Source organism: Pyricularia grisea, chromosome VII (genome assembly GCF_004355905.1).
Source record: "Pyricularia grisea strain NI907 chromosome VII, whole genome shotgun sequence".
In the NCBI taxonomy this organism is placed as follows: domain Eukaryota; kingdom Fungi; phylum Ascomycota; class Sordariomycetes; order Magnaporthales; family Pyriculariaceae; genus Pyricularia; species Pyricularia grisea.
In genome coordinates, this window is record NC_044975.1 from 617,419 (window position 1) to 629,369 (window position 11,951).

The window sequence follows — 11,951 nt, forward strand, 5'->3', positions numbered from 1 at the left end:
TAACGCTATATCCGTTATAAATGGCCCCAAACCTAAAAAAAAATATAAGCGAACCGCCCGTTTTAATATAAATTAATTTTTTGGTTAAAAACTATTATGGTTTTTTATTACGCGACGCCCGCGAATAAGCGGAAAAATAAATGGCAAAACTTTTATTATTAAATAACGTATTGCCCCGGAAAAAAATTTTAAATTTAATTTTAAATTTTCGGTTAAAAATTTGCTTTCGGTCCAGAAAAAGGACGAATTAAACATTTCGTTATTTAAATTATTTAATTTTACCTTTTATATTATTAAGGATTTTTTTAACGATAATTAGGAATTTTTTAACGATAACGCCGAATCCGATTAAAATAAAGGAAAAAATTAATTTATTATTATATTTAAAAAAAATAATAATACGTTTTATTTTAATTTAATAATTTCACATAATATAAAATAACCATAAAAAATAATTATAACTTTTTAAAATTTGCGTTATTTTATTTAATTAAATATATAAATATTTTATTTTTTCCAATAATTTTTTCGTAAACTTTAAGTTTGTATAAAGCCCGCGGGTTACCCAATTCGGGCCAAACCCGCGAACCCGCGGGCCCCTATTAATCCGCCAAGAAAACCTATGGGCCCTTACGGGCCCCCATCTTAGTCCCATGGGTCAATGGGCCGGGCCGGGCCCCCAAGCTTTTCGGGCTTTGGCAGGCCTTACATCTGTGCAAGTGGACTGAGGATCAGGAGCGCGACGGCGTTATCTGGGAACTACCTGACCAAATATCTTGGGGTCGAACTTTAAAGCTGCGCGACACCGCAAAGGGGGACATCTACAAGCGAGCCGACCTATATAAGTCGGGCGAGAGTGCTATACGCTTGCAACCTATCTGGCCAACACGTCGGTGTGCTTACCTTCAATGCCTTAGCTGCTTTCTTTGGAGCCTTACTTTTTAAAATGAATGAGTTGGCATTTGACTGATGCAGGCGGAAAGCAGTTATGGCCCTTTCTGGGCCGAAAAAGAAGACGGACGAACCGGGTCCGCCTAGGCGGAAACGTGTTCACCACTAACCCCGCTCACCACTTGTGAACTTTTGTATGAGGCTCGTGTATTTTGGTATACGAGGAATTCAAGATTGAAAACAAAACCCAGTTGCAGCAATCCCACTCGAAGGAAGTTCATAAGCTGCCAAGGGGTAAATATCTGCCGATAATGTTTTGAATACCCCGCAGGCCGCCACCTGTGGGTGTAAGATCTTCCTTGGCCAATGGCTTACCCGCTTGCTCCGTGCCCTATGACAGCCTGGGCATAATATGCTAACTTGCCGAGGATTCCAGTCCCTGCAGGACAACAGGTCCGCAGATGCCATGTAGTCTATTGTTTTGCGGGCCAAAACGGGGTGCCTGGCGACAGTTGAGCAGCAAATTTTAAGGGGGTAAAAGTACGGGACTTGTGCAAAGGGGAATTATCAGGTTGACCGCCAGATTTTCTGGTTGTGCGGAGTGTATTGACTAGAACCAGTCTGGTGCTTGAACCATCCACCGTTCATTGTCGAAGCTGAGCCGCAAATCAGCCTCACTACCCTTGAACGTGTAGCAGAGTTTATTGGCGCGCAAGAAAGTGGCGGCTTCGTGAAACTGGGCGCACGCATGTGCTAGGTAGGGGCACAGCATTTGTTCTTGCGTGACTCCGGAAAAAGGCTCATTGCATTACCTGCATTCCAGTAAAGCTTCGTTTATACCAAAAATTCGTAACTATTACGTTTCTTGGAGTATGAATAGTTGGCGAAATTTCCATATCTGCCAGTTGAAAGCAATCTCAAACGACCAAGCACCATTCCCAAGCACAGCAACACACCCCAGAGTTTTCCATTCAAAAGCATCCAACAACAACCATGTCCGTTTTAAGTTTTTGCCCTGGCCTTCTCCCTCTGGTTGCCATTGGAGCCAAGGGGTTGCTTGAGCCTTCCATCTAGGGAGCTGCAGGTGAGGCTATCGTAAAATTGTCACCCCATTGCCCTAATATAAAAGCATTCAGGCTTCTTTGAAAGGTCAAATCATTTTCTAATCCAATTACGTTGCCAATTTTAGGGTTTTTCCATTCTTCCTTGGGGCTTCAAAATGATTGACACTCGCTGGGATGTCGACATCCGGCCTGGCGAAAAGATCACGCTTAACGGCACCATCGAGTCCGTTTATGCGCAGCTTCTGGAGCTCAAACCCAACCATGAGACCGAGAACGCCGACCAGATCGCGGCCCGGCTTGCCCAACTCAAACAGGAGACGACGGCCTTTGAAAAGAACAAACTTGCCCGCCGTGACCACACTGAATGTGATTATGGTCGCTACTCCGCACCGGCTAGTGCAGTCTGGGAGGGGGTCTAGTACCTTTGGTGTGTGGGAGGCGAGGCCTGGATCGGGCCCGGCGAATGCGCGCGCGTTAGTTGTTCGTGGAACGCGGGAATCGGCTGGTGCAGCTAGGTAAGTTGTCCTGCTTTGCGCCGGCCGCAGCTGTATTTGTTTGAATAAACAGTCACGGTTGAGATATTTGGTCGTGCCAAAGTCCTCTTAACAATCAGCATCTCACTCCCTTTAGCGAAACGACAGGTGGAAATCCCCTGGTGGTTTTCCTTGGGTAAGTCACCAGCCAACGCGTATCCATTTTTGCCATTCTTTTGTTCCCTCTTTGTTCCTATCCATGCTAATAACAATGTTTTACTGGGTATGACAGATCGGCCATGCTGCCAACATCGTTCTCCAGGAGTGTAGGGACCGGCTAGGGCGTTGTCGGCAGACGCTATCAGGATTCGGACGTTGCGGTGTGGGTAATGGAAGAAGGTTGCTAGGTAAAGACGCGAAGGGTGAGGCTTTGGGCGGAAATACTGTAATGATATCCTCCAACAGGACCAGGAAAGCCCGGACGCATCCACTAAGGAATATCTCAGCTTTGTGGTGGATAGGGCTAATACGGACGAGTCGATAGAGAGGAGCGGATAGCGGAGATTAATTAGCTAAAAATGAAACCGACGTAACTATTTTGAGAATGCCGTTGCAAACTACTAGTCCTGGGGCTGTTATTAACCTATTTAATAAAATAGACCCACGGAGTCGTTACAAACGGCGCACGCAAAGAAACAAGCTTACAACATAGGGCGGCTTATTGGAGAATTTAAAACTAAATTATCAAAAAAGTGAGAATACGAAATGCTGAACGCGTGTGCGTATGCCAATAAACAAACGAACCTTACCCCATTTTACGTCAGGTCCGTTATTTCGCCTTGGGGCGCTTTGAGACGGTGTTACCAACGGTTGGGCATGGCCCCGTCTTCCCATGCCCAGAAGAAGAAAGCATTCCCGAATCCATGCGCGAAATTGTTTTTTTGGGTTCCACCCCTTCACCATTTCTATTGTTTTCATAATAGTACCATTCCTCATCGCTTTCAAGAGTGCGCGGAGGGCGACAGCATATGATATCCTTAATAGTTCTGCAGCATAAGACTAAGTCAACTGCACAATCTATACATTCTGCTCGACATTCTGCTTGCCTTTGAGAACGCGAAATGGAGGGATATGAGGAGGGGCCCCTGAAGGCATTTTCTCGCATCTTTGGCATATTCAAAACGTAGCTGTTAGTGATGTACTTTTTGTGAGGAAAGCATTGAATTGAAAACTAGAACTAGACTCGCTCTCGACTTTTTCCAATGAAGGACCAAAACTAATTGACAAGGACTTGGTGGAGGTCGAGGGCCGTATTATAAATAAGCAGTAACAGTCCAACTCACCTGATCGAGTATCGCCGGAGCGACTGGGGCGCAAAAAGCTCCGCCTACCATGATGGCCGTAATGAAAGTAAATGTAAAATGCATTATGTTGTATAATAGGACAATTGAATCCAAAACAGCTGCCCAAAGGAAAATTGGCTGTAGTCAATTGATTTAGGTAAGAATTCGGGGAAGGCTACCCCAGAATTTATAAGATATTAGCACTTAATGCTTGACAAATCTTTTAATGATAAGCATTTGCACGATTTTGATATTACCCCTCTCTTTTCGGTGATAAAAATAGTTGGCCATAATGGATGTTACCTCGGCCATGCCGTGGCTTGCAAACCGCGGCGGATTCGATACAGGGGAAATTACTCAACTAACAAACAATGCAGTTATCTGAATCGGACATCGAACCTACGTGGTAAACACTGAGTAGTGGCTGGAACTTATTCAGATCTGCCCTTTTTTTCTTGGTTACGCCTATATTTACCCCATTCAAATACAAATATAACATGGCGGAGTTGCGAGACCAAAATCTGATCAAGCAGTCAAAACAGACTGATTGCTAACATGAACTTACATTTCCATCTTCAGATAATCATTACACTTCCAACTTGTCCTGGAATAATCTCAGCAAAGATGTACCTGCCAGAGAGATATAAGATGATTTCTCTGGGGACACAACTCGAAAAAGTTTTCAAAGATTGACTTCATAAATTGGCGGGATCTCTATCTCTTCCGCAAGGCCACCTTGCCTGGCTTATCATAACGCAAGAGCAAGGCATTTTGAAGATGACTTTTAGCTCACAAGAGCAAATCAGACACCAGAATCCGCCAGCACGATCCCGCCAGCCGCGACATGTCTCTTCCATGCGGCACAGGTGCTGTTCAGAGCAGCATAGTCAATCATCTTATTCCTCAACAAATAATCCTTGCGCACCACAAACTGCATCGCAAACCCTTCGCTGGTGTGCCACCCAATGTGGCAGTGCATCAACCACGCCCCCGGGTTGTCCGTCTTGAACGCCAACACCACGTGCCCCCAGGCCGGCAGCATGGCCGTGTCCCGCCTCGGCGGGTTGTCCAGGTTCAGCGCCGACTCGTTGCTTGCATCGTACCGCCCCTGCCCCTGCGCCAGGATGTGAAAGTCGAACCCGTGCAGGTGCACCGGGTGCGAGGCGGACGCGTTGGTCTCCACGACGACGTAGGCCCAGGCGTCGGGTTCGTCGAGCTCCGCGACGGCGTGGGATTTTTTATACGCAGTCGTGTTGTCGTGGATCTGCGCCAGGGTCGGGTTGCTCCAGTTCACCTCCATCGTCGTGCCGTTGAGGTACCAGCGGATGAGGTTGTTGGCCGTCCGGTTCCAGGATGCCATGCTGAAGCGCGTCCAGGTCGGGGAGTCCACATCCTTGGATACTATGGGGACTAGCTGCCTTGGGTCCTCGTCTAGGCAGGAGTCGGTATAGGTATAGCCAGTGGACTTTGGTGTGGTCGGATTGGCGCCGTAGTGGAGGATGCCTCTGACGTTGGAGGGGCTTTTGGATTTGGTGCAGTTTGCTTGCGGGATTGCGCGTATCCAGTAGCTCTCGGCTCCTGCGGTAGTTCCCTGGTCTGCCGTGACGATGACGTCGTAGCGCTGCCCGATGCCGATGCTGACCATGGTTGTGGTGTAGGGATCGATGGGGACTAGGTCGGCTGCAATAACGGTCAAGGTGTGATTGTCGATGCCGAAGCGGAAATGCGAGTCGATGGCGCTGTTGATGAGACGAAATCGATAGGATTCTCCGGCCGTCACCTTTTGGGTGAAGCGCGAGCCCGTCTGATTCCCTGAACCGTCCTCTCCGTAGACGTTGGTGCCGTTGATCAAGGCGTTGGTCAGAATCGGAGGCCCAGTCGTCTGTGCAGTATGGAACAAGGCGTCTGGGGGTTCGTGCGACCAATCGCTGAGGAAGAGGCTTCCAAGATCATGATCATAATCTGCGCTCGCAGGGCCGTTGATGACGATACCCCCATACATTCCCGCCCACGCCTGCAGCCCAAAATGGCTGTGGTACCAGCTTGTTCCATACTGGGTGGCGCGCCACTTGTAAGTCATGGAAGAGCGGGGAGGGATCGGACACTGCGTGATGCTGGCGACTCCATCGTTCTGAACCGTGTTTAGCTGCCGCATCCCGTGGAAGTGGAGACTGGTGCCGTTGACGCTCCTGGTGAGGTTGTTGGTCAGATGCACCACGACGTAGTCACCCCAATCGGCGAACAGCGTCGGGCCGGGCATGGTGCCGTTGATCGTCTGCGCGTATCTGGGAACTCCATCCGGGGATATTGTCTTGTCGTCGGAAAGAACAAACCAGTATTCCCTCGTGACGCCCGTGACAGGAACGATTTCATACCAGTCGTGTTCGATGTTGTAGCTGCACCAGGTCGACCTTGTGGTGGCCGTATTGCCCGCACATGGGCCATTTATAAAGTTTTGTCTTGGCTGGATTTGAGAGCCCGGGGTTGAGAGTGCTACATTCCGGCCCGACGATAGTTTCTGAGATATAGGAAGCAGGTTAAAGGTCTGGACCGGGACTGCCACCAGAAGCAGGCCAAAAATAACTGATTGAACCATGGTCAAATTGCTCGATGAAGCAAGTGAACGAAAACAAGATAGTCTAAAAAAGCAATTAAACGCTTCGCTGTGGAAGACAAACGCAGGACATGAGTAGAAGGCGGAGCCGGGAAGCTGGTGCTAAGCGAATACGTAACTCAGAGAGATGACCAAGACTTACCGGCTCATCGTATATTTTAATCTTAACCTCTGCTATTTACGGACATTGGCTGTTGCCCTATGTTTGCTCAAAAGTAAAGCTGACGGACGGCCCGTACCGACCGCTTTTTTCTTTTTTTTTTTTACTTTTACCAGGGCATTTGCAGCAGAGAGATTGCATCACTCGCTCTGTTTTGAGTTTTGGTAGTATATGCACGCGCTATGGTTGACATGGTTGGGCGATGAATGGTATCATAGGTACATAGTCGTATTGCCCCAGTGAGTGAAGGTCAAAATGTCGTTCGACTTTGGCGCCGGTGCGCAAGCCCAGGTGCGATATTTTGTAGGTTAAGTGGTCAACGGCGAGGTTCATTCTTTGAGAATTATGTGAGACCACGGGTGCCGAAAATTACGTTGAGCAGGTGACTATCAGGAACAAGGAACAATACAGGTCACTGGCTGCGCACAAAAACTTAAAGTGGTTGAGGCATCATTCTTGAGAAATATTAGGATGGCTTTCATCTGTAAAAAAAACAATTAGATCTATCGGACGATTGGGCATCTTGCATGTCAAACTTTGAGCTGTAATGGACCATTTCTTTGATCAAATTTCATGGTTTTCTTCGAAGCCAAGGCCGCGTGGGAGGCCGGTTGACCAGGGACAGGGAAACGGCGTCGTCTCGGGGTTCTTTACCGTAGAGAAGACGCGTCCTTCCCTCGATCAACATTTAGGCCAGTCGAGGTAGCTAAAGCTTAGCTTGCACAATATTTGACAGCATACCTTTTCGGGTGATGTCTCCCAATGATGGGCAGGCGTTGGGAATAGTTCGGATGACATCCGCGGTGTTGTTTAATTGGTTAAGCTTGAGGAAGAATGCATCCAATTAAGTAGGGTGTAGACAGGAGTAGTGAACGCAAGAGCAGAATCGGATTTAATTCGCATGAAAGCTTTCTCGGCAAAAAGAAAACGCGAATGAGGTTGTGGTGAGGACGCTAAAACCATCGTAGCATGAACTCTACGTCATTGCTAAAGCTGCTCAGCAAACCAGACAATCCCTTCTTCAGTGTTCCCAAGCCACAACCAGCAGATGCGGTCAATGCTTCATCAGGACCGGCGCGAGACCAGCAGGTCATTAATATGGTAGAATTGAAGCGCCGAACCTTCCGACTGATTCGACTAACGGCAATAACGATGCTTTCTCCGAGGATTGGGTTAGGTGAACGTCGGTGTTTGTACGTACTTTGGGCGGAGTTCCGCAACGACCTCAATTACAAATCATGCTGAGTTGGACCTAAAGTTCTTACTAAATCAGAGAGGGAAGAACGGATTTGTCAAAAGGATGCAACGGATCCTTCCGACATGCATCGGAGCAGTGCACGACTCCCCCGCCAACCCCGCTATACTGCAGCAACCAACTGTTTGGGTAATTGCCAGGAAATAAAGGAATTGGCCAAATATGGGGGAGTGGGGCAGCATAACAAAAGAGGCTGAATAATATGGAGGAATTTGATATCAAATCATTGCTAGTCTAATCTACCTATGAAAATCCTTGGACTTTTTTGTTTTGACGTAGTACGTACGTCGACAAAGCGGTGAACGTGAGGTATACGAAACGACCCCAAATCTATCTCGTGAAGCACTTAATTCTCCACGCATCGAGTGCAGAAGAAACGTGAAGAAACAATTTTCCGTGACTGGAATATAAAAGCAACGACCTGCCCATCCCCCAAATCACCATCTCCCCTGTCCAGTCAATCCAAACAGAGCAAAACCAACTTGAAACCACGCCATTGAAAATAAACAATTGAGGAGAACTCCCAATCAGAAACAACCACCAAGCATCGTAACACAAACCAAAAACAGCAAAAAAAAAAAAAAAAAAAAAAAAAACAATGTCTTCATCCATCAAACCCATCGTGGTCCACGGCAGAATCGGCCCCAACCCGCCCAAGGTTTACATGCTCATGAACGAGCTCGGACTCCCCCACACCACGACCCCGCACGACTTCACCACCATCAAGCAGGAACCCTACATCACCGAGATCAACCCCAACGGCCGCATGCCCGCCATTGTGGACCCCAACACCGACCTCACGCTGTGGGAATCCGGCGCCATCCTGCAGTACCTGGTTGAGACCTACGACAAGGACCACAAGGTCAGCTTCCCCGCCGGCAGCAACGAAGCTCACCTGGCCAGGCAGTGGCTCTTCTTCCAAACGACTGGTCAAGGCCCGTACTACGGCCAGTTCGTCTGGTTCACAAGGTACCACAAGCCCGAGGTTCCAACCGCCGTCGAGCGCTACGCAAAGGAGATCAACCGCGTCACGGCCGTGCTCGAGACGCACCTCTCCAAGCAGGCCGAGGATGGCGACGGGAACAGGTGGCTCGTCGGCGGCAGGTTCTCGTACGCAGATCTGGCTTTTGTGCCGTGGCAGTACTTTGCCGGAAGGCTGGCAAAGGATTATTACAAAATTGACGATTACCCACACGTCAAGAAGTGGATGGATGCATTGATAGCGAGGCCGGCCATCAACAAGGTTGTAGAAGAGGACATGAACAGCGGCAGGTAAAGATGTGGGTTCCGGAGGGCGACTGTTTTCGCATCTGTTGGGGGGGTTTATCAGGTGGTGGTGGTGATTGCTTTATGTTTTGTATGACACCCGCTTCCAACATGAGGATGTGGTTCATTGGGTTTTCACCGACAGAACTGCCTGAGAGGTAGCTGCACTACTTAGAGCCCTATAATCATGGAAATTACACGAGGCGTATCTGAAGCACAACTAACTTTCCATAATAAAAAAGTGTTTGATAACTAAATGAGAGCTTGTGCGGGTTTAGTATTGAGAAACTCATGATATAATCGCGTTCTGATGATTTCCCCAGAAAAGACCGCTTCTACACGCGATTGTATGAGTAAGCTGCAGGCCTAGGACGCGATGCAGGTGAGTAGGAGGAAACCGTATCTCAAAGTTGGCCTTCTCCGCATGTTTCCAACAGACCACGAGGCTTGCAGGCACTGTTGACTCGTCTCGACTGGATATTCCTGGATTCCGCCATCTGACCCACCCACTTTCACAAGTCAACCCTCGAACTGGAAGAAGAGAAAGGGAAAAGCCCAGTGGCAATTTGACCGAAAAGGAAGCCCACAAGTTCTCCAGCTCAGGCTACCAGTTTCTCAAATACCAGCAGGCCAGGGCAGGCCGCCGAGACATCCCAGCACCTCTTCCAGCTTTCTTTCGGGTCGGTCTAGTTTTTCGTGGTCCAAATATACGTCTGGTCGCAAAGCCAAGGTAATGATGCACGATTTCAGATTGCCACGGGGCGAAGAGGCAATTGTAAAGGTCCGGCTGCGGGTGCACTGCCACCACTGCTCGGGTCCGAATAGGAGGTCGAGGCGTCTCCACCACTTCAAGATTGGGCGTAGGCCATCGTAGAGACGGATCGTTGAAAGTCCGTCTCAACGGGCCGTGGACCCTTTAAGAACCAGTCGAAAAAGGATCATGGAGTTCAGTGACCATTCAAGAGGACGGCCGCGCGCGTGGCAAATCATCAACACGCCATTTCCAAGGGTGACCTCCACCGGGAGACCTATACCTCTCATGTAGTGCCACATACTGCCTCAGCCGAAGCTACCGATATAAAGATGGACTAGGTCCTTTTTTCAGATAGTTTCGGCGAGTGATGTCCGCGCTATCGGATGGAGGTTTGAAAGAGTAAGTCCATACATGGGGTCTCGAGGACAAACTTCTTGATCTTGCGACTCAACTCTCCCATGAAGCTGAAGTGTCATTCATGACTTGTAAGACAGATGACACCAGAATCTCGAGGATTATGAGTTTTGATTTCGTACAGGATGTCGGCTATCAGGTAGGGTCGCTTAGGCCAATGCTCATCAATCACACCGGGGCGCATACCTGATTCATGTGTCTCATTTGTAAACCTGACCCCTTTCCCTGCGCTTGTGTCACTACAAAATATGTCTAGAAGAGCCAGCATACGATGCAGAAGCCAGAGATAGATTTGGCCAAGCAGCAGCAATGTAGCTTCTCATTCAGAGTCGTTTCTACTAATCACAAAGCTCACTGCATCAAACTCGGTATATTTCGTACCCTAGGCTTCCGGGTCTACTGGCTCATGTGCTCTAGAGGGAGGTGGGAAGCTCTGGGCAGATGTAACCTTGGTAGATTACTATTTATGCTTAAGATCTACAGTAATGTCTGCAAATGGAAGCATACGTCGCGTCAAAAGCTTGTTTCGACAAAGATATAGCACATTATCAGATCCTTAACAACACTTCGTTCTAGCAAAAGTGACTCGCTTTAACACTGAGAAAAGGAGCAGAGGCATCCAGAGCGGAAAATGTCTTCATCTTACTTGAATTGGCAACGGTGACTGCCAAGCGAGCGTTGGTCCCTTGCTCTCACCCCTCTTCTCGAACTCAACGCCGCTTTTGGCACTTGATGCTCATCTTGGATTTGTCAAAACCCTCGCAAACCCACAGCGACTTCCTGCCACTTGGGGGCTTGATGTTAATGTTCCCCGCGCGGGAGTTGAGACAAACCTAGTCAAAATTGAAAACGTGCATTCAAAGCAAAGAATGGCAAGTACTGGCTCGCTCTGCAATCACCTTACCTCAGGAGCCGAATGAAGGAGCTGACCAACTTGCGGACCACACCGCCTCGACGTAGTGCCGGTGAAATCCTTGAAAGAGAAGTCTTCCATAGCCACCCCGGACGGGATGGCGAGGCGCAGCATCACATTGCCGCTGCTGCGGTTGGGAAAACTCGAGTTACGTCACCTTCTTTATGCGACCAAGCCAGCCCCCGGGGTCGGTTGGGTCGCTGCCCGCGACCTTGTTGGGCCATACCTTGAGGCGAGCGCCGTCCGATGTGTCGGCCATGAAATTGTTTTACACGTACAGGTCCTCCTCCATGCCGACCTGGTGGTAGTATTGGCCTAGGGAACCGACCGAGATGCCGTGCGAGCCGGTGCAGGCTAGGTTCTCGACCACGACAGAGGACGTCTTGGGCTTGAAAGAAGCGCAGTCGGTCTATGTTTTCGCTGGTGTAGTTTTTTTATGATGCTGCTGGAACTGCGGAGCATCTCGGAGCTGTCGGTGTTTTTGACTTTTACGTCTTGGATGCTGCTGCTGGTGTGGAGGTACATGTAGATGACGAGGTTGAACCACGTTTGAGGGGTCTTGGATTAGTTCGAGCCTGTGTAGATGGTAACAAGGCTCCTAGAGTTGCAAAAACGCAGAGACTCAACATACGCTAGGCGGGTTGAACAAGCACAGGCCAGAAATCTGAGCAATGCCTCGTTTTCCTTGAACCTGTTCATTTGCCCCACACCATGGCCAAAACCTTTTGACATCCTCACCTCACCACCTGCAAAGCTACAAGGGTCCTGGAAGGAATACTTGAACGAGTTTGCCCCCCCCCCCCC

At 48.9% G+C, this 11,951-nt stretch overlaps 5 protein-coding genes across 5 annotated transcripts in view; 2 read left to right on the forward strand and 3 right to left on the reverse strand.

Annotated features, from left to right (window-relative positions):
• Positions 1–2,110: 2,110 nt before the first annotated feature.
• Positions 2,111–2,769, forward strand: PgNI_10213 (uncharacterized protein; the record flags this gene model as incomplete). The annotated part of the gene is made up of 3 exons (XM_031130187.1): positions 2,111–2,321; positions 2,597–2,624; positions 2,721–2,769. 3 exons carry the CDS (start codon positions 2,111–2,113, stop codon positions 2,767–2,769), a joined length of 288 nt encoding a protein of 95 aa, XP_030980163.1.
• Positions 2,770–4,573: 1,804 nt separating this feature from the next.
• On the reverse strand, positions 4,574–6,367 carry PgNI_10214 (uncharacterized protein; the record flags this gene model as incomplete). The annotated part of the gene is made up of 1 exon (XM_031130188.1): positions 4,574–6,367. The coding sequence occupies one exon, from the start codon at positions 6,365–6,367 to the stop codon at positions 4,574–4,576; it is 1,794 nt and encodes a 597-aa protein (XP_030980169.1).
• Positions 6,368–8,398: 2,031 nt separating this feature from the next.
• On the forward strand, positions 8,399–9,076 carry PgNI_10215 (uncharacterized protein; the record flags this gene model as incomplete). Its single annotated transcript, XM_031130189.1, has 1 exon — positions 8,399–9,076. One exon carries the CDS (start codon positions 8,399–8,401, stop codon positions 9,074–9,076), a length of 678 nt encoding a protein of 225 aa, XP_030979636.1.
• Positions 9,077–10,944: 1,868 nt separating this feature from the next.
• Positions 10,945–11,406, reverse strand: PgNI_10216 (uncharacterized protein; the record flags this gene model as incomplete). Its single annotated transcript, XM_031130190.1, has 3 exons — positions 10,945–11,067; positions 11,139–11,274; positions 11,300–11,406. The coding sequence occupies 3 exons, from the start codon at positions 11,404–11,406 to the stop codon at positions 10,945–10,947; spliced, it is 366 nt and encodes a 121-aa protein (XP_030980168.1).
• Positions 11,407–11,415: 9 nt separating this feature from the next.
• The window catches only part of PgNI_10217 (uncharacterized protein), a gene marked incomplete at both ends in the record, with an annotated part of 739 nt that continues 203 nt past the window's right edge, over positions 11,416–11,951 (reverse strand). Inside the window, 3 exons of the mRNA XM_031130191.1 lie at positions 11,416–11,556; positions 11,640–11,705; positions 11,891–11,912. Coding sequence (XP_030980167.1) covers positions 11,416–11,556; positions 11,640–11,705; positions 11,891–11,912 — 229 coding nt within the window. The remainder of the gene's footprint in view (positions 11,557–11,639; positions 11,706–11,890; positions 11,913–11,951) is intronic.